The 25,458-nt window shown below is 44.4% G+C and overlaps 8 protein-coding genes across 18 annotated transcripts in view; 2 read left to right on the plus strand and 6 right to left on the minus strand.

Annotated features, from left to right (window-relative positions):
- LOC100115398 (follistatin-related protein 5) overlaps positions 1-25,458 on the plus strand; it is a 156,077-nt gene that overhangs the window by 113,865 nt on the left and 16,754 nt on the right. For all 4 annotated transcript variants that reach the window (XM_031927797.2, XM_016983315.3, XM_031927799.2 and 1 more), the window contains one exon: positions 24,135-24,291. In XM_031927797.2, the coding sequence (XP_031783657.1) occupies positions 24,135-24,291 (157 nt within the window). The remainder of the gene's footprint in view (positions 1-24,134; positions 24,292-25,458) is intronic.
- Positions 1,167-3,490, plus strand: LOC100115174. Its single transcript, XM_001599928.6, has 2 exons — positions 1,167-2,736; positions 2,843-3,490. Exons 1-2 carry the CDS (start codon positions 1,992-1,994, stop codon positions 3,394-3,396), a joined length of 1,299 nt encoding a protein of 432 aa, XP_001599978.1. The 5' UTR covers positions 1,167-1,991; the 3' UTR covers positions 3,397-3,490.
- Positions 5,151-6,312, minus strand: LOC100115211. Its single transcript, XM_001599953.6, has 2 exons — positions 5,757-6,312; positions 5,151-5,689 (listed from the first exon to the last, which is right to left on the minus strand). Exons 1-2 carry the CDS (start codon positions 6,165-6,167, stop codon positions 5,411-5,413), a joined length of 690 nt encoding a protein of 229 aa, XP_001600003.2. The 5' UTR covers positions 6,168-6,312; the 3' UTR covers positions 5,151-5,410.
- On the minus strand, positions 6,477-7,379 carry LOC103315574 (hemolymph lipopolysaccharide-binding protein-like). The gene is made up of 2 exons (XM_008205126.4): positions 6,873-7,379; positions 6,477-6,813 (listed from the first exon to the last, which is right to left on the minus strand). The coding sequence occupies exons 1-2, from the start codon at positions 7,242-7,244 to the stop codon at positions 6,520-6,522; spliced, it is 666 nt and encodes a 221-aa protein (XP_008203348.1). The 5' UTR covers positions 7,245-7,379; the 3' UTR covers positions 6,477-6,519.
- Positions 7,473-8,353, minus strand: LOC100113559 (hemolymph lipopolysaccharide-binding protein-like). Its single transcript, XM_001599848.6, has 2 exons — positions 7,936-8,353; positions 7,473-7,862 (listed from the first exon to the last, which is right to left on the minus strand). Exons 1-2 carry the CDS (start codon positions 8,263-8,265, stop codon positions 7,563-7,565), a joined length of 630 nt encoding a protein of 209 aa, XP_001599898.2. The 5' UTR covers positions 8,266-8,353; the 3' UTR covers positions 7,473-7,562.
- Positions 8,454-12,497, minus strand: LOC116415712 (hemolymph lipopolysaccharide-binding protein). 3 transcript variants are annotated; one of them, XM_031927812.2, is made up of 4 exons: positions 11,847-12,490; positions 11,072-11,776; positions 9,033-9,409; positions 8,454-8,951 (listed from the first exon to the last, which is right to left on the minus strand). In XM_031927812.2, the coding sequence occupies exons 2-4, from the start codon at positions 11,406-11,408 to the stop codon at positions 8,658-8,660; spliced, it is 1,008 nt and encodes a 335-aa protein (XP_031783672.1). In that variant the 5' UTR covers positions 11,409-11,776; positions 11,847-12,490; the 3' UTR covers positions 8,454-8,657. The 3 variants fall into 3 exon arrangements, with proteins under 3 accessions (XP_031783672.1, XP_016838823.1, XP_016838824.1); XM_016983334.2 differs by lacking the exons at positions 8,454-8,951; positions 9,033-9,409 and having other exon boundaries at positions 11,396-11,776; positions 11,847-12,183; positions 12,398-12,497; XM_016983335.3 differs by lacking the exons at positions 8,454-8,951; positions 9,033-9,409 and having other exon boundaries at positions 11,396-11,776; positions 11,847-12,183; positions 12,434-12,468.
- Positions 9,503-11,135, minus strand: LOC100115253 (hemolymph lipopolysaccharide-binding protein). 5 transcript variants are annotated; one of them, XM_016983332.3, is made up of 4 exons: positions 10,947-11,135; positions 10,375-10,422; positions 9,968-10,302; positions 9,503-9,883 (listed from the first exon to the last, which is right to left on the minus strand). In XM_016983332.3, the coding sequence occupies exons 3-4, from the start codon at positions 10,289-10,291 to the stop codon at positions 9,587-9,589; spliced, it is 621 nt and encodes a 206-aa protein (XP_016838821.1). In that variant the 5' UTR covers positions 10,292-10,302; positions 10,375-10,422; positions 10,947-11,135; the 3' UTR covers positions 9,503-9,586. The 5 variants fall into 5 exon arrangements, with proteins under 5 accessions (XP_016838821.1, XP_031783675.1, XP_001599977.2 ...); XM_031927815.2 differs by having other exon boundaries at positions 10,375-10,427; XM_001599927.6 differs by having other exon boundaries at positions 10,375-10,438; positions 10,947-11,063.
- Positions 12,745-14,552, minus strand: LOC103315573 (hemolymph lipopolysaccharide-binding protein). 2 transcript variants are annotated; one of them, XM_008205124.4, is made up of 3 exons: positions 14,338-14,552; positions 13,559-13,938; positions 12,745-13,204 (listed from the first exon to the last, which is right to left on the minus strand). In XM_008205124.4, exons 2-3 carry the CDS (start codon positions 13,928-13,930, stop codon positions 12,902-12,904), a joined length of 675 nt encoding a protein of 224 aa, XP_008203346.1. In that variant the 5' UTR covers positions 13,931-13,938; positions 14,338-14,552; the 3' UTR covers positions 12,745-12,901. The 2 variants fall into 2 exon arrangements, with proteins under 2 accessions (XP_008203346.1, XP_008203347.1); XM_008205125.4 differs by having other exon boundaries at positions 14,264-14,548.

Genomic DNA, 25,458 nt, shown 5'->3' on the forward strand with positions numbered 1-25,458 from the left:
TTCGCGACGCGTCGCTCTTTGATTTCGATTAGACCCGCAGAGCGGGCAGACTTCATTACAGCACCGAGCGTGTGCCGCTGGTCTTATCTGGGACACGTGAGCGTGCTAAGCATTTTCGCGAAATTGCGGTTATAGCGATCGCCTTGGGATATTAATTAGCTGTGCCGTGTCGTGATAGGCCGTGAAAGTGACTGTGCACAGGCAATTTGGAAGCCTTTGTCGCGCGCGATACGCGAAAAATTTGAATGATATCTTTACACGAAATATTTCCGACCTGTCTCTTCGAAAAATTGCAATTTTAAAGCTGCGAAAAATTAAACCGTTCAATTAGGAAGTTACAACGAAGCGACAACAAAAAAAACGCGAATTCTTCATAAATTGAAAAATGTATACTTTCCCGACGCTGACAGAATGTAAATTTTCAAAGCCTAGCAAATTCATTTTTAACATTCAGCGCGCCTGCGAAAATGAATTTCCCGCCGAACGCGCGTCGCGAATATGAAAAATATTAAAAGCAAAAGGAAAAAAAACCCCGTATAGAGTACAGCAGCAGCCAAGACTAGCCCGCATCGCGTATTGGGATTACGTATTAAAGTGTCAGCCACCGCGCGCACTTATTTTATATATACGTGATTTCAAGGCTGATGTATGTAGAATTTAGCGCCGTACTTGGGTGTATTGCCGGAGGCGTCGATCCGCAGGTTTTCCCCGGATTTTCACGCGGCAAATTCGAGGACTACTGTAGTACCGCCTCGGAGGAAGAAAGGGCTGCCGCGAAATTTGCATTTTAAGCGAGTTGCCGCGGCTGCGGCTGAAGAAAATCGTTTTGATACAATACGACGATTTCCAAATCAGATTTAAATACATATAGCTCGCGAAAAACACGGCGCGGGAAGAAATCGATATAGTCGCGTTGAATTTCGGTGGCGGAATAAACCTGCGAGCGCGACGATTCTATTTAATAACGATGTTTTCTCCTTCATTCCGTATTTTATTCGCGATATTAATTCGCATGTAATAATTTACTAAATAAACACAATAATACGACTAGCTTATACATTTCAATGATGTAATCACACCCAACGTAATCACGGCTGAAATAAATTATCAATACAATTAGCCTGCGCTTTACGCTACAATATTGATGTTCACAAAACGAATCCATTCGTACATTAATTCCCGCAAAAGTATTCGAACGAATCAATACCGTATCAATTTCGTCAGACGACAAACTGAAACCAGCCACTAATAAGCGGAGTAACCGATCGCTCGTAAACACGAACCTCCGTAGCTCCGTGAAATTTCGCAACTGTAGTATCAGCAGAGGAAGGGCATCTCGAGTCAAAGATCAGCTTCAATTAGATGTAATTTCCACGTCTCGCGAAGCTTTCATCGACAGCCGTTCTGTATATGCATACGATACAGCGCGTGTATAGACGGGCGCATACCTGCGATGCATACCGAGACGATCATGATCGTGATTCGAAGGCACGCGCACGGCCCATTCCAAATCAAACTGCGACTAATTGATCGCGCGTGCACCTGATGTCGTGAGCTATACCGTCTATAGCCCTAATAGAACTTATTGACTATCTGGGATTTGATGAAAAGCATAGGGTACTCTTAGATTTTAGGATGTTATTTGATTTTGGGATGTTATTTGCTAAGTTACAGTTACTATGAGTATTCACGAAATTCCCCTCTGATGAAGCAATAACTTTACAAAACGACCGCCTCTCGAGTGACGATAACTAATGTTTGCGCACGCTACAATCGCTCGAATTTACCCACAGTAAGCGCAACTTATACTTATAAAAAAAAATTGGAATGATAATTAAAATGAGCTGTACAAGCGCTGAAGCTGATTTCATCAGAATCAGGTCAGATGTACAAACATTCGAACAATGTCTGTGATCGTGGAAAGACCTACAGTGTGCTTTAATAAAACAGTGTGAATCAACAAGACAATTTCAAGTGTATAACAGTTTATAATGTCAACTGTAAAGAGACTTTTATTATTCACTGTTCTCTGTTTACATTTGGCCAGAAGCACGCAAAAAATTATACACAATAGTTATACTGAAGCTGATGACGGTTATAACCTATACGTCAACTTTCAAGCATACTGGTCCAGTAGCAATAACCAGAATTTAACTTACGTCACGTGTCGGAGGCCGACTCGAGAATATCGAATCTTCGATGAGAGAAATTGCACGGTTGTCTCGCGAACGAATCCCGAAAAATCTTGTCCCGTGACTTTTAAGACAAATGATGAATCAAGGTTTATCAAGGAGTATCTCGAAGTATTTCCATTTGGGCCTGAAAGAGCCATTATTATCTGGGGCGATTACCATGTGGACGATTACGAGCCCACGAGTGTAAAATGCACTATCGTTAATTTAACTACTTGTCAAAGCACACATACAGAGTTGCCAGTGACTATTCCGCAGACGTATGACTATTTCTTGGCCAATTCAAATTACGTTATTCATGAGAATTCTTTTGAGTTTATAATAATACTAACAAAATATAAACAAGTTCTAAACAAATATCACATCGATACCGAAGGGAATATTATCTCCAAGTCAGAACCATGGCATACAACTAATCAATCCATAAACTTTGGCCCTCCGTATCCAATCGTGATCAATTCAGAAGTTAAAAGTTTCATATACGGACATTACTTCTATGATGGGAAAACGATTGATGCACCCCAATGGATTTTATCTAATAACGGTAAGTGTCGATTTTAAGTTGTCGATTTCCTTTCTTTTCCTCACCTCTCAGTGAATTAATAACATGAAAATATTATTTAATTTCTGAAAAATTGAAATTATTACAGGCACGGAAACACTACTTAAACAGTATACAGCGGATGCATATTCTTATGCTGAAGACATAGCTATCTCTCACAATACCATCGGAGTGGTAATGAGCGCAGAGCTTTCCGATGGTACTTCTTCAGTTGGTGTCTATCAGTTCGACCTGGACGGCAATCGCAAGCTAAATATGACGCTGAACTTTAAATTTAAAGTAACGAATGTGGCACTTGTTAATATTGCTGATGGTGGATTCATTTTAACTGTTGGGAGAACTTTTAATAATGGGCAACACCTACTGAATGTACTAAAAATATCGGCTGATCGAAAAATCAGTTCTGTAAAGGATTTGGGAGGAGATGACTGCGATGCTAAATCGACATTCCAATTGTTTGAGAACAAGCCAAAGGAGTATTGCGTGGCCTTTTTATGCACCCAATCTCGCCGGAACAACTATGGAGGACCTCACGGAAGACAGTTTATAAAACTTTTGATCGACTGCTATACCGATGATTTATTTACCGTTGATGATAATTATACTCGTGTTGACTACACTATAGGTGATACTACACAATAATGCATAATCTTTGATGCTTTTATTCATATAAATCATACAGAGTATATGCATGTAAATTGAAAAGCTTGTAATAAATGCCTGCTGTGTGTTTTATTACAGTGTAATTTCAATTATTGCCTAACTGAATCACATTCGAACAACCCGACAACAGTAATAAACCTCGAGTTACAAGGCCTCGCGGCAAAAGCGAAAAATCCGACAAAATTCGTTAACCACTGACTCGATAATTTCGAACCCGAAATTTAAAATTTACGCCCACGCCGCGTGCGACGAAATTAAAATTCCAGCATTACAAAGCCGACAATTATACAAAAATCCGTTGAACCGCGCCAACTGATAGCGCGGAAAGACACAACGCCAGCAAAAGACCCTCCCTTTCCCTCCCACAGAATTTAAAATGCAAATATGCCCGGGTTGTATTACTATACCGGAGACATAAAATCTCCGAGAGAGAGAGAGAGAGAGAGAGAGAGAGAGAGAGAGAGAGAGAGAGAGAAGGGCCGAAATATGCGGGAACTTGGTCGACGCGCTTTTCTTTATCCTCGCGCGCTTTTTCGAGCGATACGTGACCGATTCGAACAAATGATTCTCTCCTGCGCATGAAGCTCAGCAGCAATTACTCGGCGACATTTGAATGCAAAATTATCGAAATTGTCCGGTGAATAATAATGCGATTTGCTCGTTCGAATTTAGAGACAGATCAGGAAAAGGCATATATGCGACGTGTACTGCGCAGCTTCTTTCGTGCATTTTGTTTATGCACTTTTCGGGACACGTCGCGTTGCTGAGTTAATTTTTAATATATATTAAAATGAAGGGCCGTGGAACTTCGGGCACCGGAAGTTTTCGCCCTTGCGCGAAGACGACGAGCAAGATTTAAAGTTTTTTCACTCTCCGAAAGCCGAGGATCCAATTAAATATATTTTCGCGAAGCTCACGAAGATAATTACGGTAAAATCGCACGCGCACATTTGAACAATTATCCTAATTGAAAATTCTCCGCGTAATTTCAATTTATTGCCCGCGCACAAAGGCGCCGAGGATATTTTTTCGCCTACCAGCGAACAATGAGCTTCTTAAATATTCATAACTTCAATTTTACTCCGGCTCGGCGGCCAATCTGGCTGCGGTAAATCACACAGCCGCTCATGAGGGAGTTTTCTTTCATTTCTCGCACACGGCTTTGTCAACATTTTTCCACGGCTCGTGTGCATGCAGCCCTTTGCTCTGGGATATTTTTCGGCTGAATTTCAGCAACGGGTACGATCGCGCTCTTTCGTCGGCGAGAAAAAATTAATTAGCCAAGCTCGTTTGATTCAATATCAATATTAGTACCTTACTAAATTTCGTAAATTCATACAACCGCTCAATCTGATTCTAGGCACCAGAATAAATATGCCAATTTCACAGGTCGCATAGTTGAACAAATATTACAGATGGCATTGACAGGGCTACTCGACTCGTCGGATGAATACTGATGCATTTAAATTGGCCAGTCACGTTCACTCTCTTGAGATATACATTTGGAGATTTGCATGACGCGGGTTCTCTCGTGTGGTTGTGCGAGAGGGGATGGTTATGCGAAGAACGATGTCGTATGGGAACATCAACACTTGGCACGAGTTTTTCGCTGGATGGGGTTTCGTCAGCTGTTAGGGGAATCGTTTGATGCGTTTAGAGAAGGGTATAGGGATGCAGTGTGACTTTATTGCAGGGGTGGATAAAAGGGGATTATTGATGGCTCGTTGGTAGTATGGGATGCGAGTAGATTCGAATTTTTATTGCTTCCAAAATGTGATGGTCATTTTTTAATGCCGAGAAATGAAAAATAGATTAATAAGCAATTGGGCCACTGACGAGGACACTGAGGAAGCAAAGACCAGTCAATTTATACTCTAATTCACCGCTGCAATTGCTGCTTCAATTAACTTTTATTAGAATCGTCGAATGTCATTCCCACCATAATTCGTAAGCAATATACGAACGTTAGCATTTCATCATCGTCGGTTTCTTTTCAAGGTCGAATTTCGCAAATATACGAAAACGGTGTATTGCAGTCTATACTCATGAGTTTTAAATTTCCATCGATGGCGGTGCAGTGACCATCTGGCGCCACGCGATTTACTGACGGTCGTTCTGTTGCAATAAGGTTATGTTTATGATTAATCCACTGAGGCACGGGTTCACCCGAAACAGTCAGCCAGTCGTCCTTTCCATACAGATGGTGAAGACCCAGAAATGCTGGTATCCATTTCACTTGCCAGCTTGGCTGTTCCAGCAATTTAACCATCGTCTGCGCAAACAAATTTCGATTAGAAAAATCAAGAACAATCAGTTCCTACACCAACCGCCCAGCTTACTTCATACTCCAAAAAACTCCTCGGTACCGCAAGGTCGGACTTTTCCCTTCTGCACGACTTCCTCGCCTCGTTCCACGTGAGTCGCTCCCGGTATAGCTTGAACCCGACGCTACTGTTATCCACGTACGCATAATTGGGTAAAGGAAAAGCTTTCTCTCTGTAAGCTTGCTTGGAATTTTCTCCGGAACAATTGCAGTTAACCCTCTTCTGTGCCAGCAACTCCTGTAGCATGTTAACTAGTCGCGCGTTCAAGTTCGTAGAGTACTGCGCCGAGGCCGCAGCCACCTGCAGGTCCGCCAAGTAGGTCTGCAGGTCCACCTGCGTCTCGTTGGTCACGCTAACCATTATTTTGGACTCGCCACACACGCTGCACACGAATGCAACAATGACGAGCAACGATTTTGGAAACATGATGATGATGGATACACTGGAACGCGTAAATATTTACGTTTGAACCACAGTGTTCACTGCGTGAACTGCGAGACTAGACTGATCGCGTTATCGACTCTATACGTAGCAAGATTACGTGTCCCCCAATCTGCTGCTATTCATAGATATACTAGCCGGCATTGATGACCGCGCGCAAAGTTTATCCAGTTTCTTAATTCTCTAATCAGACTCAATTGCCCGAACATTCATCTCGATAGTAGCATCAATGAGCGCTTGTTGTCGTGCTATTCCAAGTATGTTGAGATGAATGACGAAATGAATAAGAGCCAATTATTTTCAAGATTTTTATTCATCGTAAAACTCCTAGTCCAGATCAGCAAATTTGCAGTATTTCACAAAAAAACACATGATTAACGTCGCAGAAGACATCGTCCATACCTCCATCTACCACGATTGCACCACAATTCTGACGACCACGATAATTGTCAGGGTTACAACAACCATACTTAGTTGTCCAGGTTGAAAATCCAGTTGAATGCAGTGGTTCACCGTCAAGAGTTACCCAGTCACCTTCCTCGTACAGATCGTGCACGCCGACGAAAGCTTCGTTGGTGTTCGATGTACCTGATATCGAGTTCCTTGCCTCGACTAGCATTTTAATGAGAACCTGAAACGTACATTTTTAGTAGCAAAATAAATTGTCGTCACGAATACTTGTAAACTCACAGCCTCCTCAGCTTTGGAATTGATAATGGCTAGGTGTCCGCCCTCTTCATTGCAGATTTTTCGCGCCTTATTCCAAGTCGTCGCTTGCTTGTGCAGTTTGTGGGCGCCAACTCCGGTTGTTTGAGTGTAATCATCCTTTATGGGAACTGATGTAGCCTCGGTAATGGAACAACCGCAGGATATCTTACCTTCTAATCTTGCTTTTAGTACCGTCACGTCCACAGCTTTGGACTTGTCACAGTAGTTGAATTTCATGAAAGAATATTCAGTAGAGTCCAAGATCATCGATGGAATCGACGCATCTTGAAATGCGGATAAAGCTGACGGCCATTCGATCGAGATGACTAATACAAGGAAAACGTACAGCCTCATGATGAACTGTGCTTCCCTATCGTTTGCTGATTGACTGCTGCGTGGTTGTAATGCAGTTTTAAATATTCCGATACGGACAGTCGATGTTATCTCGGGGAATTACCTCTAAGTTTATCCGGTACGCTATCATTTTGTTCAACAACGAACTTAAATACAATTTACATTGCACTGGAAAAGATGATTAGACATGATGAAACTTTTTGGAGTCAACAAATTATAGTATTCATGTTTAATAATAACTGTTTAATAAACGAATTTTTTTATTCATAGCGTATTACCATACAAATTCGTTTCTGGTAAAAATAAAAACAAATCCGGTCAATCAGTACAGGGCAGCGGGGTCTCGCAGAAGAAAGCGAGGGGTATGTGGCAGGCATTATCGTTCATTCCACCATTCAGCACAAGTGTCCCACAGTTCTCTCCGTTTCCGGCGTTATCTGGCTGTCGGACGTACCAGTTAGTGGACCATTCCGCGTAACCGGCGGAGTAGATCGACTCACCGAAAATCGTCAGCCATTCGCCTTCCTTGAAAAAATCATGGATTCCAAGGTAGGCTTGATCCGTAGTATGGCGAGCGTTTATACGTAGGCCAGCTTTTTTCATCGTTTCCAACAAAACCTTTGAATACGAATTTCTATGAGTACACGATACGCGCGATAAAGCAATTAAAATACCTACGAAAACATCGTACCTTCTCTTCGGCTTTGGAGTTGATGATGGCCAGGTGCGCGTTCTCCTCTTTGCAAATTTGTCGAGCCTCGTTCCAGGGCTTGGCGACTGTGTGGAGCTTGTGCGAGCCGATTCCAGGTGTGTAGAGATAGTCCTCCCTAGTGAAGGGTTGGTTTGAGAGACCAGCTTGACACTTGCAGCTCATGTCGTCATTCTGACCCGTGAGTATCTGCACCGTCACGGTTTTGTTGCTCTTGCACAGGTGCAGGTTCATTTCTTCGCTCGATAAGGATGGCTGGATTTGCCCCCCAATGAGGATTGCGAAAATACTTACGACGAGGGGCTGGATCATTTTCTCGCTAAATGTCTAGTGAGATAATTGATATTGATGAATAGAAGTGAAAGATCTACTATGCACACTGAACGAAATTGTACTTGCTACTGAGTCTTGACCGAGTAAGGAAAGTTTACTTATGGAGTGGTGTTGTTGATAACGCCACTGATATAATGAGGTCATCAAATTTATTCGCACTCATCATATTCATTTTCTAAGAACTGTATTTTGAAACTTTCAAGTTTTTTACATTCAAATTATTTTATCGATTTTTCATATTGTGTACAGTAGCATGCTATTATATAGTTTTTGATAGATAAAGTCTGGATGAAACTATTATCTTATAGTGTATATTATAAGTGTACAATGTAGCCTAGCAATGAAATAAACAACTTTTTTGTGATCGATGGCTAACACGACAATGGCATCTCGCAGAAAAACGCGAACTTGTCGTGGCAAGTAACGTCGTCCATGTCCCCAAAATTGAGTATAGCTCCGCAGTTCTGATTCCCACCATAGTTGTCCGGTTGGCCACCGAAATAGGTCGGCGACCAGCTCGCATAGCCTGTTGTAAAGAGGGACTCGCCAAAAATTGTCACCCATTCGCCTTCCCTGTACAAGTCGTGAATTCCAAGATGAGCTTCCTCGGTATTCAAGCCGCCTTTTATCACTCCTTCCGCTTTCTTCAGCATGTCCACGAGAATCTGAAATTATCGTCGATTCAAAACGTTATACGATTTCACTTAGACGGCAAAAAAGAATTATTATTGATGCCGTCAACTCACAGCCTCTTCAGCTTTGGAGTTGATAATAGCCAGATGAGCGCCCTCCTCGTTACAGATTTTCCTTGCCTCGTTCCAGGACGCGGCCTTGGTGTGTAGCTTATGCGAGCCGATCCCGGGGGTGTGAACGTAATCCTCTTTCATCACTGGGCTCTCCGCCGGGCCGGCTTGACACTGACATGTTGTCCTTGTCCCTGTTATCTCGGTTTTCGTCAGAACCTGCACGGCGACCGTTTCATTATTCGTGCACAAATGAAGGTTTAATTCATTGCAGGCCGATGACGGGATTTGACTGCTCATCAGGAGCGTCGCAATCACGAGATACTCTGGCCACATGATTTTCAATTTTGCGTGGACTGCTTGTAGAGTTGATAGAAGTACTGCAATGATTAAGGGTTTAAATTATAAAAAATAATTTTGAATCATAGATTTAACAAGTGTTTATGGAGCATTTAGACAAAAATGAAAACGTATCTGTATAGTATAGACTTTTATTGTAAGACTTTTTCGAATAACATACTTTGATCTCGATGTATAATAAACAAAACATTGTCAACTCATGTACAGCTTAGTGGCAGTTCACAGAAGAAAGCATAACTTTCGTGACAGAAAACGTCGTCCAGTCCCCCCTCGTAGATGAGTGCTCCGCAATTCTGATTCTTGTTCTTGTTATCGGGTTGTCCACCCCAATAAGTTGCCGACCAATTAGCATAACCGGTGCTGTGAATGGAATGTCCGAAAATCGTCAACCATTCGCCTTCTTTGAAAAAATCGTGGATTCCCAAGAAAGCTACTTCGGTATTAGTAGCATTAGTTATGTTATTTCTGGATGCGTTTAACATGTTGAGCAGAATCTACGAGAAAATCATCAATGCCTATGTTAGCATTTATTTCAGTTCTCTATACTTAAAAATATTGATTTAGCTGTGATCACTTACAGTTTCCTCCTCTCTCGAATTAATAACTGCCAAGTGTCCGCCCTCTTCGTTGCAGATTTTCCGAGCGTCGTTCCAGGATTTAGCTTCAGTGTGTAGCTTGTGAGATCCGATTCCAGGCATGTGTACGTAATCATCCCTAATTACCGGTCCTTCGTAAGGACCCACTTTACAACTGCAACTATAACTGTCCTGTGAATCTATTATTTTCGTCGTTACGGTTCGATTATTCATACAAAGATGCAGGTCATATTCATTTGCACCTATAAAGCCCAGCTGATTTTCAAAAATGCCGAGAAGGGCAATAACAATGATCGTCGATCTCATTTTGTTCAAAACTAAAAATTAATGTTGGATTATCAAAACTTTTAACCATTCTGCAGATATTACTTAAATACTTGCTTACTTACGATATATTACATTCGTCAGCTGGCAGCAGAAGTTTTGGTACTCGCAGTCTGCACTACACGATAACTAATTAGTGAATTGGAATGAAATAGAATTACGTTTATAATGCGTTTGTTATTGATTGCGGCATGGCACTGATAACCCTAGAGATCGAATAATTGAACGAAATTTTCATCCAGCAATTTTCATGTAATCTCGATGAACGTAGATGAATTTGGCTTTATTTAAAAAAAACTAAATTAATTTCGGTATCGCACTAACGAATTTCATATGATAATAATTATAACGAAACGCAAACAATAACTATATTGGAATGGCGCAATTAACGTAAATTCTACGAAATACACTCGCACGAGGAAACAACAAATTACGCATTAACCTCTCCAATTTCAATAACGATCGCGGCAAACGAAAAGATAGAGTGCGAACACGATACACATTCACCTGCATCTCGAGTAAAAACACGACGATAAACCGGTGCTCGAATCTCCAAACCGCACAGATCGGCCAAACGACGACACAAGAAAAAAAGCAATAACAAAAAACCATCAACTCTTCCTCAAACGCTATATACCTCGTAATCTCCACTAAGCCAGCAGACGCGCAGACATGCTCCTTCTTTCCTTCTCGCGATCTCGCTCCCAACTGACATCTCTCTCTCTCTCTCTCTCAGCGAGGAAGATCTCTCGCGATACTAACCTCGGATACCGGTTCCCTCGCTCGTCGCTCGGCTCTTCCTCCTCGTGTTGTTTTGAAGAATCGCGCAGGTTTTTGCTCGCTCGTCTACATGTACAGAGTCTGCAGTACGGCTTCTCTCCCTACTTCGCGCGGCTATACAGTCGATGACGAGGTCCGGGAATGCCTGTAAAGCGCGAGTAGAATGTATATAAGGACTGCGCGCGCGTTTTTTATACTGATTACCAGCGTATTCATATACTAGTACGCGTACGAAGAAGCGGGAGAGTATCGTAGAAGGAAAACCAGTGCCGATAAGTGTATCTGGATAGAGTGATTCTACGAATGTACACTTAATCATTGTGTTTCTTTTTATTCGAGTCAATGTACAATAACGTGGTTCTGGTAAAAATGAAAAAGCAGAGCATGTCAACCAGAGCAAGACAGCGGAGTCTCGCAGAAGAAGCCGAGGCGCAAGTTGCAGGCAATATCGTTCATTCCTCCGTTCACCACCAGGGTGCCGCAGTTCTCGCCGTTCCCAGCGTTGTCCGGCTGTGGTGCGTACCAGTTAGTGGACCATTCCGCGTAACCGGTGGAGTAGATCGACTCGCCGAAAATCGTCAGCCACTCGCCCTCCTTGAACATGTCGTGGATCCCTAGGTAGGCTTGATTTTTGCCATGGGCACCCTTTATGCGTCCTCCCTTTCGTTTCAACTTGTCTAACAAAATCTTTAAGCAAAAATTATCGTCAGTACCGCTTCACGTACACCATAGTTATAAGTATTTTTGAAAATCGTACCCGCTCCTCGACTTTGGAGTTGATGACGGCCAGGTGCGCGTTCTCCTCCTTACAAATTCGCCGAGCGTCGTTCCAAGACTTGGCGACTAAGTGAAGCTTGTGCGAGCCGATTCCGGGTGTGTGGAGATAGTCTTGCCTGATGTAGGGGTCGCTCGCGGGACCGGCTTGACACTGACAGCTCGTGTCGTCGTTCAGACCCGTGAGTATCTGCACCGATACGGTCTTGTTGCGCGTACACAGGTGTAGGTTCAGCTCGTTGCTCGATAACGACGACTGCATTTGTGCCCCGAGGAGGATTGCGAAAATACTTACGACGAGGGGTTGCATAATTTTGTCACTGTGAAGAAGGTCAAGTGTCATCTATAGTTAGAAGCGAGAGTTGAAGATGCACACTGAACGGAACTCTATTTGCTACTTCAGAGTAAGGAAAGTTTATGCTTTTATGAAGATTTGATTAAGTTGACAGCAACGCCGCTGATGATGTAGTGTCGCGTGTTATCGAATTTCAATAGTTTGTCTTAGTTAGTCTATTAAATAACTTTCCAGCATACCGGTTTTTTTTTGTATCTTTGTAGATAGATTTTTACCGGAAATCCTACATGTAGTTGGAAGCTGATGATCGCGCGTATTTCGAGCCAAAATGTATACTAACAACCAATACCGGTTTATCCTACAGCTCTTCCCGCGCGAGAGGTTTCTGAAAGCGTTCCCCCACTTCTGCTTGGAAGCCTCCATCAACCGATTATATTATTCACGCGATATTTTAAAACTTCATGCGACAAGGACGAATTAGGCAAATACTGTTGCTTTATTTTTATAAATCTTCATTTCAAGTCGTAATATCAAATTGCCACCATAATTGGCACCAGCCAAACCCTAACAGAGCAATAAAAACAGATTTTAATTTATTAAAAAATATTTATTCAATGAACCTATACAAATATGGCACAATAGTAGTTACAAGAATGAAAGTACTTCATCTAAATGATTAGCATATACAAAATTAGCCTCTCTTAGCAGGTAATCACATCATCTTTTCGAGAAAAAAAAACACCTCAGTGAATGATATAAGTCATCGGTAGCTCGCAGAAGAAGGCGAATGGCATGTCGCAGTTGACGTCGTCGAGTCCGCCCTCCTTGAGGAAGACGCCGCAGTTCTGGTTGCCACTGCTGCCGCCATTGTCGGGTTGTCCGCCCCACTTGTCCGACCAGACGGTGTAGCCGGTCTTGAAGAGCGACTCACCGAGTATCGTGACCCACTCGCCTTCCTTGTACAGGTCGTGGATGCCCACGTAGGCCAGATCGAGGTAGGGGGCGCCCTTTACTGGACCCGACTTCGTGAAGATGTCCATTAGCATCTGCGAACAGCCCGCAGAGGGTTTACGGTCATTGGGCTTTATATGGCTACCAGCTCCGCGCGAGGGCTCTTGTTTCCTCGGCTGACGCGCAGGTAGTTTGGATTTACGGGGAGAGCGGGATGCTGCGTTCCGTCCTTTTTTCGGAGAAACAGCGCGAGAGAAGGAGCGAGAAAGGAATGTGTCTTTGCTGCGCTGAGTTGGAGTTGTAGCGCAGGAGCTCTTTGTGGAGAGGATAAAGTGGTGGACGTTTGTCTTTATTTTTAGAAGAAACGAAATCCTCCTGAATACTCACCGACGATCGAGCTTCACTGTTTATAGAGAAATACACTTTTTGAATAGAGAAAAAAAACTCACGGTCGCCTCGGTGAGCGAATTGATGATAGCCAAATGGCCTCCCTCCTCGTTGCACATCTTGCGGGCCTCGTTCCAGCTAGCCGCTCTGGTGTGGAGTTTGTGCGCCCCGATTCCGGGGCTGTACCTGTAGTCATCTCGCATCTGAGAACCGTGAGCGGGACCGGCGTGACACAAGCAGGTCATCCCGTGGATCAGGGTGTTGGGCATCTTGCTCTGATGCTCGTGAGCTGGAGAACTGGTGCTGTTGGCGACGCAGGGACAGAGATTCAGTTCCGTACTGGGGGACGTCATAAGGGTGGACTGCTCCGTCGTCATTGGGCTCGCTGCCACGACGAGCAGAAGCGAGAGCGTCGCCAGGAATTTCGGCAACATTTTGTTATCTGCAAAAAAGAACAATACGTTTCGTACACTGCGTATGGTCGATTTTAAACGCGAGGAAGAAATATTCTAACGACTCTTTTCATCGTTGTATAACAACAATTCAATTAACGGCTCGAGCACAATGCGCGCGCACGCACTCCGCTTTATTTCGGCAAATTGAATTTTTCTCGCGGCCGTTTCGACGAGTGGCAAGTCTCGCCGCCGCGGCTGGAGAGCCATCGAGTCGCAATCGTCATAACGATCAACGACAAAAGCGTGGCGAAAATTCAATCGGCCAGAAACGTGGTTTATTTTCTTTTCTGTGCACGAAAAAAAAATGCTCACACAGTACACCACACAACGCGTAATAATATTCCAAACTGCACAACAGTAATAGCGTAGCTTCTCCACTCAGATACCTCTAGATGTCTGTGTAGACGTGCAGCGATACGTCTGTGTATAGGTTTACTCTCTCTCTCTCTCACTCACTCTCTCTCTCTCTCTCTCTCTCTCTCTCTCTCTCTCTCTCTCTCTCTCTCTCTCTCTCTCTCTCTCTCTCTCTCTCTGCCTCTTGTATTGGGATTTGGGCGGCTGCGGCGGTCTGCACAGCGCAAGAGGAGCTCGGAGACTGAGTGGAAGAGAGAAGCTGCTTTCATAAAGCTGACTTTGAGCCATAGCTCTCTCTCTCTCTCTCTCTCTCTCTCTCTCTCTCTCTCTCTCTCTCTCTCTCTCTCTCTCTCTCTCAGTGGCGTACACTGCTGCTGCTGCTTCGCTCTGTATAGCTGCCGAAAAAGAGAAACCCTCCGCTACCGCTCGAGCCCTTTTAAGCTCGAATTTATTGTGTGCCGTACCTATATAGGCCCGAAGAGCTCTACGCTCTCGATCGCGTGATTCCCATCGAACTATTTGCTCTCGTTTTTCGCCGATCGCTTAATGAATGTATTGTGTATTTTCAGCGTTGGAAATAATTATTTTCTTGCGAGGAGATTTTAATGGAAAAAAGCGAAAAAATTTATAGGAGAATCAGTATGGGAATCTAAGAAGTCCCGGAAAAGAAATATCCTTAGTACGCTACTGGCTTAAAGAGGAATTGAATTGTCTATAGTGAGAAAGATCGCAGGTCATAATATAGAAGCGGAATAGAATATGGTGGCCATATGGGGTCTCAAGGCCACTTGATTCGCAGCAGCCGCTCGTACTGCATCTACAGGCGTAGAATTGAATTCATCGGTTCTTGGATTTTACTATTCATCGATGACTATACATTGATTCTACAAATAAATCGATGCACTGTATACGCTCGGTATCGAGGAATTTTATTAAATCGAATTTGATTAAATCCCATCAGTGAGTATCAGCTATCAAATCTTCGGATAATTATCAAAGTTAAGCACAGAAAGCGAATCTCCCGATACTCGCGTCCACTTCAATCAGAAAATCCTCCTCTCGAGCAATCGCAGATGTCTACAAACACAGCCGGCCAATGAATACAAAAAGAAGGAAAAGCAAAACGAGAGGAACCGACGGCAAGAACGCACGACTATAGAGAAGGAGAGAATCTCCTCGGGAAATCCAATCAGTTGATTACGCATAATTACCGTCCCTTTTGCGCCTCTTCTCAAGAAATTACTTTAGCAATCACCGAGTGACTCGCCGCTCCTCGTTATGCGCGCACTATTTCTCTCTCTCTCTCTCTCTCTCTCTCTCTCTCTCTCTCTCTCTCTCTTTCTCTCTCTCTCTCTCGCAAAAGAGCAGTGCCAGCGCTTTTGATTACGACGAGCGGCTCGAAATTATAAATGCGCGGAGATATATACTGCGGGGAATTCGTCCTCCTCCTCGATGTGTGCACGCGTATGAGCCCGACAAAAATGTTGGCTCTTTGACGCGCGATTCTTTGTGTCTCCAGTGTGTGAATTCGAGCTGCTTTCGCTTTCGCAGCGCGGCTTTTATTCGACGCGTTGATGACGAGAAGAGAGCTTTTTCTACCGGCTGCAGAAAATTATGCAGATTCGCGTTTTCATGTTTGTTTCTCGCGTGGCTTTGATGCATTATATTGCCAGCCGGATTTCCTCTTTGACGCTCTGGGACAGGGGAACTCGATAAGCTCGAAAATGTAAGGTCTGTTTATTGCGTAACACGGATAAAACCACGATCTCTCAACTTTGATTCCAATTAACGAGATCGAATGTCAAAGTTCGATAAATTTCGTTACGATATAATCGCATCGGTGTAAAAAAATCCAATCGAACGCTCATCCGTCCAATCTATTTACCCTCGTCATTTCCATACCCAAAAAATTACAACCGCTTTGGTACGAAAACATCCTCGTGAAATCGCAGCGAAGAATCTAAAGGATCGATGAATCGCTGAAAAAAATCACCATATAGCATCTCGTCGGTAAATTGGATTACCTCTGACTAGAGAAAACGGCCCCTTTCCCGGGAGTCCGCCGCGTCAATCGGCCTGTATCGCCGACTTGATCAAAGGACCGGAAAAGTTTGTCACTTGGCGATTCTGCAGTAGCGAGACGCAGGAAAGAATTAACGAGGGCCGATGCGCTGCAGAGAGAAAGGACGACCGATGGAGTTTTCTTAGTCTTTGGGAGGTGGCAGACGGGTGTATTAAATTTCCGTAATTAAAGGCGTGTAAATTGAGCGGAAAAATGAGTTCAAGCTCGAAGGGAGACACAGCGCTTTCTTTAATACAAAAGTAAAAACACTCGAGCTTTTCTTCGCCAGTTGAAGATTTTTCTCTGAGACTTTTGTTATTTTTATCCCGCTTCTGAAAGTACACGCAGCTTCCTCCGTTTCTGTTTTAATTAAAAGACATCATTGCGCATAATTAATAAGTTAATTAAGTTAATTAGATTGATTTCAATTTTTCCTAGCGAATCCTTTAATATTCCTAATTAAAGTCTCCAGCTCATCTCTCGCTTTTAATACCTCGAGATCTTAATGGTTTCTCGAGGTCCTCGCGCGATGGAAGTATAATCGCTGTGAGTAAATTTTCGTGTTTTTTTTTGTGAAGCCTGCTTCCCGGTTTAATTTCGCGAGAATTAAATTTCATCGTGCGAAGCTGCCTGTATGCCCTTATAAAACGAACCTTTGACGAAGCCATTGTTAAACCGGTGAAAATTTGATTGAAATACGACCTCGCATGTTCTACTCTTTCATCCGGATGATTTTTTCACGAATATCCGAATCAAACGCAGGGCTATCGATGACACACCGTCGTGATACATTTTTTCCACGCTTGTAAAAAAATATTCACCCACGCGTCAGCTCGCCGATCTCGTATGCGACTTCCGTCGAAACTCGCAACAAAATGAATTATCCCGGCCCTTTGAAAAATCGAAAGACAATCGCCTACTAGAAAGCTATGGCTTTTCCGATAAAAGTCGAATTAACTCAAACGTCGTTCCAAAATTAAACCCGGCCCTGCAGCAAAGAGGGAACACGCGTAAAATACTCCTGCAGCCGTTGCTCTCCCGCGTCGGCTCTTTTTAATCACGTCTGCAATAGTGCTCGGGAATCCGCGCAAAAAACGCGGAAAGCCGGCATTGATCCCTCCCCCGACTACTGCTGCTGATGCTGCGCAGCGTTGAGAAGGAGAGATAAGCTGGGCCAAGTGTGTGTCGGCGCCGTTATCGGGAAAGAGCTGTGGAGAGAAAATGCGCGCGACCAGCCGAGATTCTCAACCCTCTTCCGAGTAGCGAAGGTTGCGAGAGCACGAGTACCTGTGTAGTGTAATTTGGATAGTTGTATACTCTCGAAAATATTCGCGAGGGTAATATTATTTCTCCAGAAATCTCGGCTCCGGTATATTGACTTTTGGAAGATAGCGAACGGCCCGGAGAGAAATGCATGCGGGTTGTGCATAACCTTATAGGTATAGATATACCTCGGGGGATAGTGCTCCTTCGGGAAGAACTTCGCTGGCGCCATCAGGCCTGATAATTTATGCAAAAAGCGCATCTCGATATTCTCCGGTTTAATAATTTTTGCACGGATACTTCGATCGAAGTAAAAAAAAAGTTGTTGGACTTGTATCTTCTTTGAAAAATGTCCTCGAAATAAAGGAGCAAGAGCCAAGCAAGTGTGTCAGACTTCGTCGAAAGGAAAATTCAGGTCGGTTGTACTTACACGTCCGGTGTGTCGGAATTTTAATCGGGTCGCGCTCGCGAGACCCGGTAAAAATGTAGATCTGCTATTCCTACGAAAAGTTACTGCCGCGACAGCAAATTGCCGATGTGCTAACAGTGGAAGAACTCGGCTCGAAAGCCGTCGAGTAAGCCGAAAAATCGATGCGATGCCCACGCATAAAACCGTTCGAGTAATAAGCCCGCTGTGATAAATCAAATTTGCGGATATGACCTCGGGAAATTGCTTGAATTTTGATGCCTTGGCATATAATTTTCCGCGGAATCGAATTTTTCCCCCTCGAGCATTTCGCCGATCAATTATTATCCTCTGTCCGCGAATTTTTCATTATTCAGCTATAATACAAAAAGCCCGACCGCAAACAAGATTCACCGAGTCATCAAACAAATATCATAAGGCAAAAAAGTGCTCGCAGTAATCGAGCGCATCTAAGTACTATTGCGCCGAGAGAGAGAGAGAGAGAGAGAGAGAGAGAGAGAGAGAGAGAGAGAGAGAGAGACAATGAAGTAAAAAGTTCCCTCAAGACCTCGAGATCAGCGAACGTAAAGGAGGGAAAAAAAGGGCAAAAGCCTGACACGCGCGCGAGAGAAAGAAAGAGAGTCACGAAATCGAGGGAAGAAGACAGTCTCGCCGACGCGAATAAAATGTCGAACGTCGACGCGGCGGCGGCGGCGGCGTTATACACCCGAGACACTACGTGCCGGCTGCTTTTGTTCTTTATTTTCTGGCTATGAGCTGATGCTGAAGAGGCTAGTTACACGCTTTTAAACTGTATAATACAGATAACTACAGGCTTTTCTTTTTCCCCTCGCGTTATCGATTTCGCAATAATGGATCGGCGTATACGCGAATTTCGTCGAGAACTGCTGCCCGTGTGTGGAATTAAAAGTCATTGGCATAAATTTGAAATTTCGTAAACGGCATATCATACAAGCGCCGCCAACACAACTCCCGAGTACAAAACTCTCAAACTCCACTCCATCATTTTAACAGCGTGCTTTCCCGTAAAATTTATCCCGAATACTCGCCTGGGCTATAGCATAGCCAGCGTGTACACGGCAGCCACTATAGACGCATCCTTTTACGGAAGCTAACTCAATAGGGATAACGCAGTTGCCGCGCGCGCGGACACCAGCTGGTCGCACCAGCTCTTTCTCTCTCTCTCTCTCTCTCTCTCTCTCTCTATACATATAGCTTATACTGCTCGACGAGCACGACGCCGTTCCATTTTAACTAATTCTCCTGTCTCGCGATTTTTCCGACGGAATAAAAGCGCCCGACGCGCGCCTTTGCAGAGCCGGGAAAAAAGAACGACGCGCTACGTAAGACGTACTTTGAAATAAAGCCGTGGCAAAAGAGAGAGAGAGAGAGAGAGAGAGAGAGAGAGAGAGAGAGAGAGAGAGAGAGTCTACTGCTCTGTCCCTTGCAGAGGTGAAATCTCGTTTAAACGGAAATTAAAGGGAACTACTCGTCGAAAGATATAGAGCTTCGATATTGAAATTTGGTTTTCTCGCGAAAGTAATATATACGTGCTCGCTCGATCGTCGAGGGTAATAAATGTTTTATTTTTTCCAGCGGATTTTCAGAAGTACCGGAGTTTTTATTTCGCTGCTGCTGCATTGTGTGTATATACGAACTTCGGGGCTATATAACATTTTTTTGATTTTCGAATGCGAAATTTTATTTTCTAGCTCGCCGGAAACAGGTCAGGACCCGACTCGCCCCCCGGGCAAGCTCTGCGCTTCAAAGATATCGTATTTTAATAAAAATTCACATATGCGCGATATTCTATGCGCGCGTTGATTGGATTTTTCGCTGTAAAATCGAGAGCACAAAGCTCGCTCTTGAAGTTTCAAAACTGCCGTAACCGAAAACGATCGGAAGTAAAAGTACCAAAAAAAAAGGCTCGGATTCGAATTAGCGCAAGTAAAGCCAGTGTGAGCGCAGCTCGGATGCGCAAACAGCGAGCTCTGAGAAAAAAGCCTCTATTAGAGCGTGTAACCCCAAAGTGACCGTTATCGAACATCCAGCCCTTATCTTCCGTGACATCGGGGGCCGCAAGATGGCTGCGTCCGCGCAAAAGTCAGTGTGTATATAAAGCTCGGCACGCCCCAAAGAGCGGGGCTATTCGTGCGCGCGATTAGGGCGAAGGTTAACCCAGCGAAGAGAGAGAGAGAGAGAGAGAGAGAGAGAGAGAGAGAGAGAGAGAGACATTATTATCGGAATCGTGCAGCTCCGAGCAGAGGGAACTCGCGAGAACGCTTATCTCTCCTTCGATTTTCCCGCAGTTTTTGCGGGAATCCACAGCGGAAGCGCGCTTTTGAGCTTGTAAGTGGGAGGCGATGGTTTCTTTTCGCGCGTATACGGTATTACGTCAGTTGGAGGTAAAAATTTTGATTCATCCTTGGATATAACCGCTGGGAAGTTTAGCGCCACGTTTTATACAAAAGTGAGCGACGTTTCGAAAAAGCGCGCGTGAGTATTTTTAAAAGCTTTTGCGTCTCGCGGCTCAACAATCTCAAAATACACATTTCCAGTTTACTCGAGAAGCAAAGTATTTTCCGCTTGTCAGCTTCCTCCAACGCACACTCCGCAGAATCACGCTTTACAACCCCAGAACAGCCGAATAAATTCGCACCCCGAAAAAGCTCGAGCTAATCTCAACCGCGTTCAAAGTAACGATCCTTCCCTCTTATATCCGCCTTAATAAAGAGCCTGTAGTGGCGCGGGTCGTGCGTGTACATAAAAGAGTCTCCGGGTCGGCGCAAGGAAATGATAATCCGACCATTTATCCCGTACTGAGCATCCATTTCATTTTCGACCGCTCTCCCGCGTATTTTCAGCGCGGCGATGTCTCAAGGGAGGCAAAGGGCAGAATTGGGAAAATTCGAGGGATGCCGTCGTCGTTATTTTATCCATGCTCTCTACTACCGATGGAGGTCAATGAGATTCAGCGGAGAAGACGCATATAGTAAAACCGCTGCCGGTAAATTAGAAAAATTAATTAGAAGCCGAAGCTGCCTTCATTTCAATCCTCGACCATGCGCAGGCGGAGAATAAAAGGAGAAGCGTATAAAAACAGCTTCGGACATACAAAAGAAGCGATCAAGCCAACACTGGCATGTAACTCCACACACGCGAGAGGGTCTCTTCTCTTTCGAATTGATTGTCTCTCCCTCGACGGCGAGTAACACGTACTGTCCGTTCGTCAGGTCAATTTCCTGCGCCAGCCATACTGCGCTCTCTCGCTCGTGCGCACGTATTCGGCCAAAGCCCTCTCCGACGCCACACGCGAATAATTCGATCGACCGCAGAACGAGAACCGCTTAATTTACACCCTCGCGCGGAAATTTATCGTCCTCCCAGCAGACGAAGACGACGAATTAAGAGCTCGAGAGAGAGGATATAGCGATGTAGCCCCCTGCGGGCATGTTTGTTATTACTCGAGTGTAGATCGCGTGCTTGCGTGTATTTGCATTTTTATGACGTCGGTGTGGAATTTATGTCTGGCTATGCATGTGGCTTTGCTGAAGAAGTTGGGCTTTTTTACCGCGGAAAATTATGGAAAGACGCGCGATGGCTGAGTTATTGTTACGCGACGACTTAAGTATATATTTCGACTGGAATGGCCATTAGTCCCGGAAGATATACCTTGTGCATGTACGGTATCGTGCGCAGTTTGAAAAAGAGCCGTTGGAATTGTTCTTTTTTATCAGACGCTGATGTATCCCTGCGTTTGTCATTTTTATATACATTCGAAATACAACGATATTCGCAAGCTGTCAATTAGCCGAGTGAATACATTTTTTCAGATATTATTCGATAAAAGGGCGATGACGTTTTTGTTTGAGCAGATTTTCCGGCATCGGATAAATTAAATTTTTACAAATGAAAGACGTAATATAAGAGGAAAATCCGAGGGGTCAGCGCGCTTTCGTATATTAACGGAACCGGGGGGCGACGATCTCCGATATTTTTCATTTCTCGACGATAGCCGCGCATAATCGAGTAGCGCAACTTATGCGGAGTTCAAAGAAAAATCCATCGCGGAGTTAGAGCATCATGCTAATCGGAACTTGTATCCGCCCGTATAATCGAAGCGGAGTTTTCGGCCTCGGGGAACTTTTCGCGGGCCGATAATTAGCACGTCGAAAAGAAAGTCCGCGCGCGAGTCGTCGCGAGGAAACTTCGCAGCGAAGCTTGGCAGAGAAACTTCTTTATCTTCAACTCATCCTTCGAGCTTCTTTTTTTTTCCTCGGGAGTTTCTTTGCCGGCTGTATAATGCGTCGGACAATGGAGTGGAAAAGTCGCGGAGAAATGAATAGTGTCGAAAATTTTAACACGAACTGAAACTACTTACGAAAGTATATTTTTTCCCTCCCCAACCTTCGGCCGAACAAAAGTTTGCATGCGTTTGAAAGGGACAGGAGCCTTGGATATTTATTTTCTTTTTCTGCAGCGAGCTGCTCGGATTAAAAATATCAAAGGCAGCAGCAATTCAATTATATAGAAAAAACAAATTAAACTTTGTCCCGTTCTCTCTCTCTCAGCTGCGGATTTTATTTCAATGATATCTCGCGCTCTGTTTTGTATAATTAAACTGTTAAAGCGAGTTTGAAGAATTCTTCAGCGGGAAACCATCCCGCGACCTATTTTCCTTCCCTTTTTTTTAAACTGCGCTTCAAAAGGCCATTAGAGTTGCGGATCGCACGCGCGGTGGTGTGGTCGAGATACAACTGCGAGGAAATTAAGAGGATAATTGAAGCTTTGCCAGCGACATAAGTGATCCAATTACAGGTTCTTTCGATTCAGAGCTGCTATAGTCTGGCCGACGGGAAAAAGTGGACAACTCCTTACGCGTAATTGCGGCACTGGTTAAACGCCGAAAAAATTATATAAACCAATATTTGTCCAAATTATGATTAGCCTTCTTTGTGCTGATCAGCGTATAAACTTCTCGATAGCGAGTTACATTAAATTAACTTTTTCCTTACCCGCAATTTTCTCTCCGGGCCTCGCGCTGTAGCATACTCTTCATTCCTTACACGAGCTTTTTTCCCCGACGTTTACCTTGTATTTGCCAAGTCTCTGCCGGCCGCGCGAAGTTTTTTTCCACAGCCATCGCAGAAAATGAAAAGTCTTCTCTCGAAAGTCCATGTTTTCCTCCTGGGCTCGCGCTGCACTCCTTTTTTACGCCGCACACACACTCGCACAGTGCTACGTGATGAACTTTTTCGAGCGCGAGAATTAAGGTCAGGAGAGGGTATAAGAGAGCTTAATTAAGCTCGTCGTAATTCTGTTGTTCCCGATGAATACATGCAAATGAAGTACGCTTATATTGCTGGAAAAGAGAAAGATCGAACTACGCGAAAAGAATATATAAAACATTGTGTTGTATACGCGATGTTCCCGCAGTATAATCGCTGTGCTAAAGCAGATTCGGCAATTAAACGGAATCACTTAAAGATATCATCAAGTTAGCGGAGCGCGCGCGGACGACGACTCAGCCTTAATGGGGCGTAACTTTCCGAACCCTTCGCGAATCGACGAGTCCTCCCCCTTCAGACACCGTCGCGTTCGTTGAATAGAGCTTTCTCTCCCGTCTATATCGCCGCTCAATCTCGAATTCCACGATTCCAAATATTGGATTCGTTCCTGCGCGCGTGTATATCACGTGGCCATATGCTTCGTTGACGAGAAGAAATTGTGTACACACAAGCTCCGCATTTTTTCGTTAAATTATTCGCGGCTCTCGCGCGCTGAAATGTATGGGCCAATGTAATCAGCAAACATGAGCAGTTTTAATTACTCATGGCTGCATAGCGCGAGAGTTATTTACTGGCGGCGCATTTATGTAAATATATATATATACTCGAAAATTTACATCGCCGCATCAGAGAGCGCGGCGTCCCTTTAGCTCTTGCTCGCGCGTTGCAGGAATTAATTAGCCGACGTTAATAGCTCCGGCTGAAATTAAAAAATATGACGAACCCTGCCAGCGGAGCGCGTCATTTGCATTTTTATCTAATACGTTCCATCTGCTTTTTGCGTTGCAGCATACGAAGCGTCACCACTACATCACCGTGCACCGACAACACGATTCCGCCAGTACACCATCGGATGTCATCAGCACAGCTCAGCCGGAGAACGGAGCTCAGGAGGTCGGGGCTGTGCCGACATCCGCGAACGTCGAGGATGACTACTTCGGACGCAGTGAGTGCTTTGCTTTTCATCGTCGTCGCAGAAAATTAAAATTTGAATCGAAAACGTGACCTCGAGTTTAAAAGCTCTATGTTTAAGCGCAACGCAGCATCGATAATTGAACGTTCAGGCGAAGCGAATAATTTTTGAATTCTCCGGGAGGCAATAATTACAGCCGACAATTTGACGGCTATTTTCGAAGCGACGCGGGTTCCCGCCATTATTATTTTATAATGGCCCCGGGCTGGTGATAAATGTTCCACGCGACGCGATATCGTGTATCGGCCGTCTGGTACAACGCGCGCGCAAGTTCAAAATTATATTCGTCGGACGAACATTTGACACCGCGAGCTCGCTTGAATTTACATGAGAAATGCTAATGTTAAATTGTAAATGGATTTTAAATGTACGCCGCAAATTATCGCCTTGCGTCCGAGGCACCTCTGGTATTAATTTCGTTCGCCGGCCGCGGCATAAATTAAAATTCTGCACTAAACTTCATTGCGTATAAATACCGCGCAAATATACGCACTCGCCCTCGTAAAGCCTGTCGATATTGGCTATGATACAGATCGAAAAACTCGAAAAACTAAAATATTCCCTTTCGCGAACGATCGCGAGAGTCTGCTGCGCCGATTTCGTTACTCCCAGCAACTTCATCAGCGGCTCGAATAAAAGAAGAGCGAAGCGAGAAGCTATATAGACAAGTCGGACGTGGAAGAATCGCGAATAAAAGTTTACTCGCGCCGTCCCCCGTCGATCTATACACAGCAATGCCAGCTGCGAGGATCACGAATTCAATATCTAACTTCGAGATTAGCATAGAGATCGAACTCCCTGTCAGTATAACGTCGCCGGTGCGGTACCTCTCCATTTCCGCGCTCGCGTATATATTTCTCGATCTGCGCTCCTTTACGCGAATTGTCGCGCCTCTTATAGCGGAGAGAGACGAGAAGCCCGCTCATAAAGTCTGTCAATCAATTTTTCCATTTTCGAGGAAATTGCCTCGCCGACGCCGTAAACTTTTCCTTTGCCTACGAGTTTTTGTGGGGAAGTTGGCATTGCCTCCGCTGAGAGAGAGAGACTCGTGTATTGTATGCGGAAGTGGACGGGCTGCTTCGATGCTTGCGGCTTGTTTGAAGTTCGAGAGGTTTTCGAATGCAGATGCTTTTGGAATCG

The sequence above is a fragment of the Nasonia vitripennis genome, chromosome 3 (genome assembly GCF_009193385.2).
Source record: "Nasonia vitripennis strain AsymCx chromosome 3, Nvit_psr_1.1, whole genome shotgun sequence".
Taxonomy (NCBI): domain Eukaryota; kingdom Metazoa; phylum Arthropoda; class Insecta; order Hymenoptera; family Pteromalidae; genus Nasonia; species Nasonia vitripennis.

Coding starts and splice junctions, on each gene's coding strand:
- LOC100113559 (XM_001599848.6), bottom strand. CDS start 8,265: ATGATCCAGCCCCTCGTCGTAAGTATTTTCGCAATCCTCATTGGGGGG. Junction 7,863..7,935: donor ACTCCAAAGCCGAAGAGAAG/GTACGATGTTTT, acceptor TCGTATTCAAAG/GTTTTGTTGGAAACGATGAA.
- LOC100115174 (XM_001599928.6), top strand. CDS start 1,992: ATGTCAACTGTAAAGAGACTTTTATTATTCACTGTTCTCTGTTTACAT. Junction 2,737..2,842: donor ATGGATTTTATCTAATAACG/GTAAGTGTCGAT, acceptor AAATTATTACAG/GCACGGAAACACTACTTAAA.
- LOC103315573 (XM_008205124.4), bottom strand. CDS start 13,930: ATGTTGCCGAAATTCCTGGCGACGCTCTCGCTTCTGCTCGTCGTGGCA. Junction 13,205..13,558: donor ATTCGCTCACCGAGGCGACC/GTGAGTTTTTTT, acceptor GGCTGTTCGCAG/ATGCTAATGGACATCTTCAC.
- LOC100115253 (XM_031927814.2), bottom strand. CDS start 10,921: ATGGTTTTTTGTTATTGCTTTTTTTCTTGTGTCGTCGTTTGGCCGATC. Junction 10,439..10,816: donor TGTTTTTACTCGAGATGCAG/GTGAATGTGTAT, acceptor TTCACTAATTAG/TTATCGTGTAGTGCAGACTG. Junction 10,303..10,374: donor GCTGACGAATGTAATATATC/GTAAGTAAGCAA, acceptor ATTAATTTTTAG/TTTTGAACAAAATGAGATCG.
- LOC116415712 (XM_031927812.2), bottom strand. CDS start 11,408: ATGATTAAGTGTACATTCGTAGAATCACTCTATCCAGATACACTTATC. Junction 9,410..11,071: donor CGAGGGAACCGGTATCCGAG/GTTAGTATCGCG, acceptor TAATCATTGCAG/TACTTCTATCAACTCTACAA. Junction 8,952..9,032: donor ACTCCAAAGCTGAAGAGGCT/GTGAGTTGACGG, acceptor CGATAATTTCAG/ATTCTCGTGGACATGCTGAA.
- LOC103315574 (XM_008205126.4), bottom strand. CDS start 7,244: ATGAGGCTGTACGTTTTCCTTGTATTAGTCATCTCGATCGAATGGCCG. Junction 6,814..6,872: donor ATTCCAAAGCTGAGGAGGCT/GTGAGTTTACAA, acceptor TGTACGTTTCAG/GTTCTCATTAAAATGCTAGT.
- LOC100115211 (XM_001599953.6), bottom strand. CDS start 6,167: ATGTTTCCAAAATCGTTGCTCGTCATTGTTGCATTCGTGTGCAGCGTG. Junction 5,690..5,756: donor GGAGTTTTTTGGAGTATGAA/GTAAGCTGGGCG, acceptor TTGTTTGCGCAG/ACGATGGTTAAATTGCTGGA.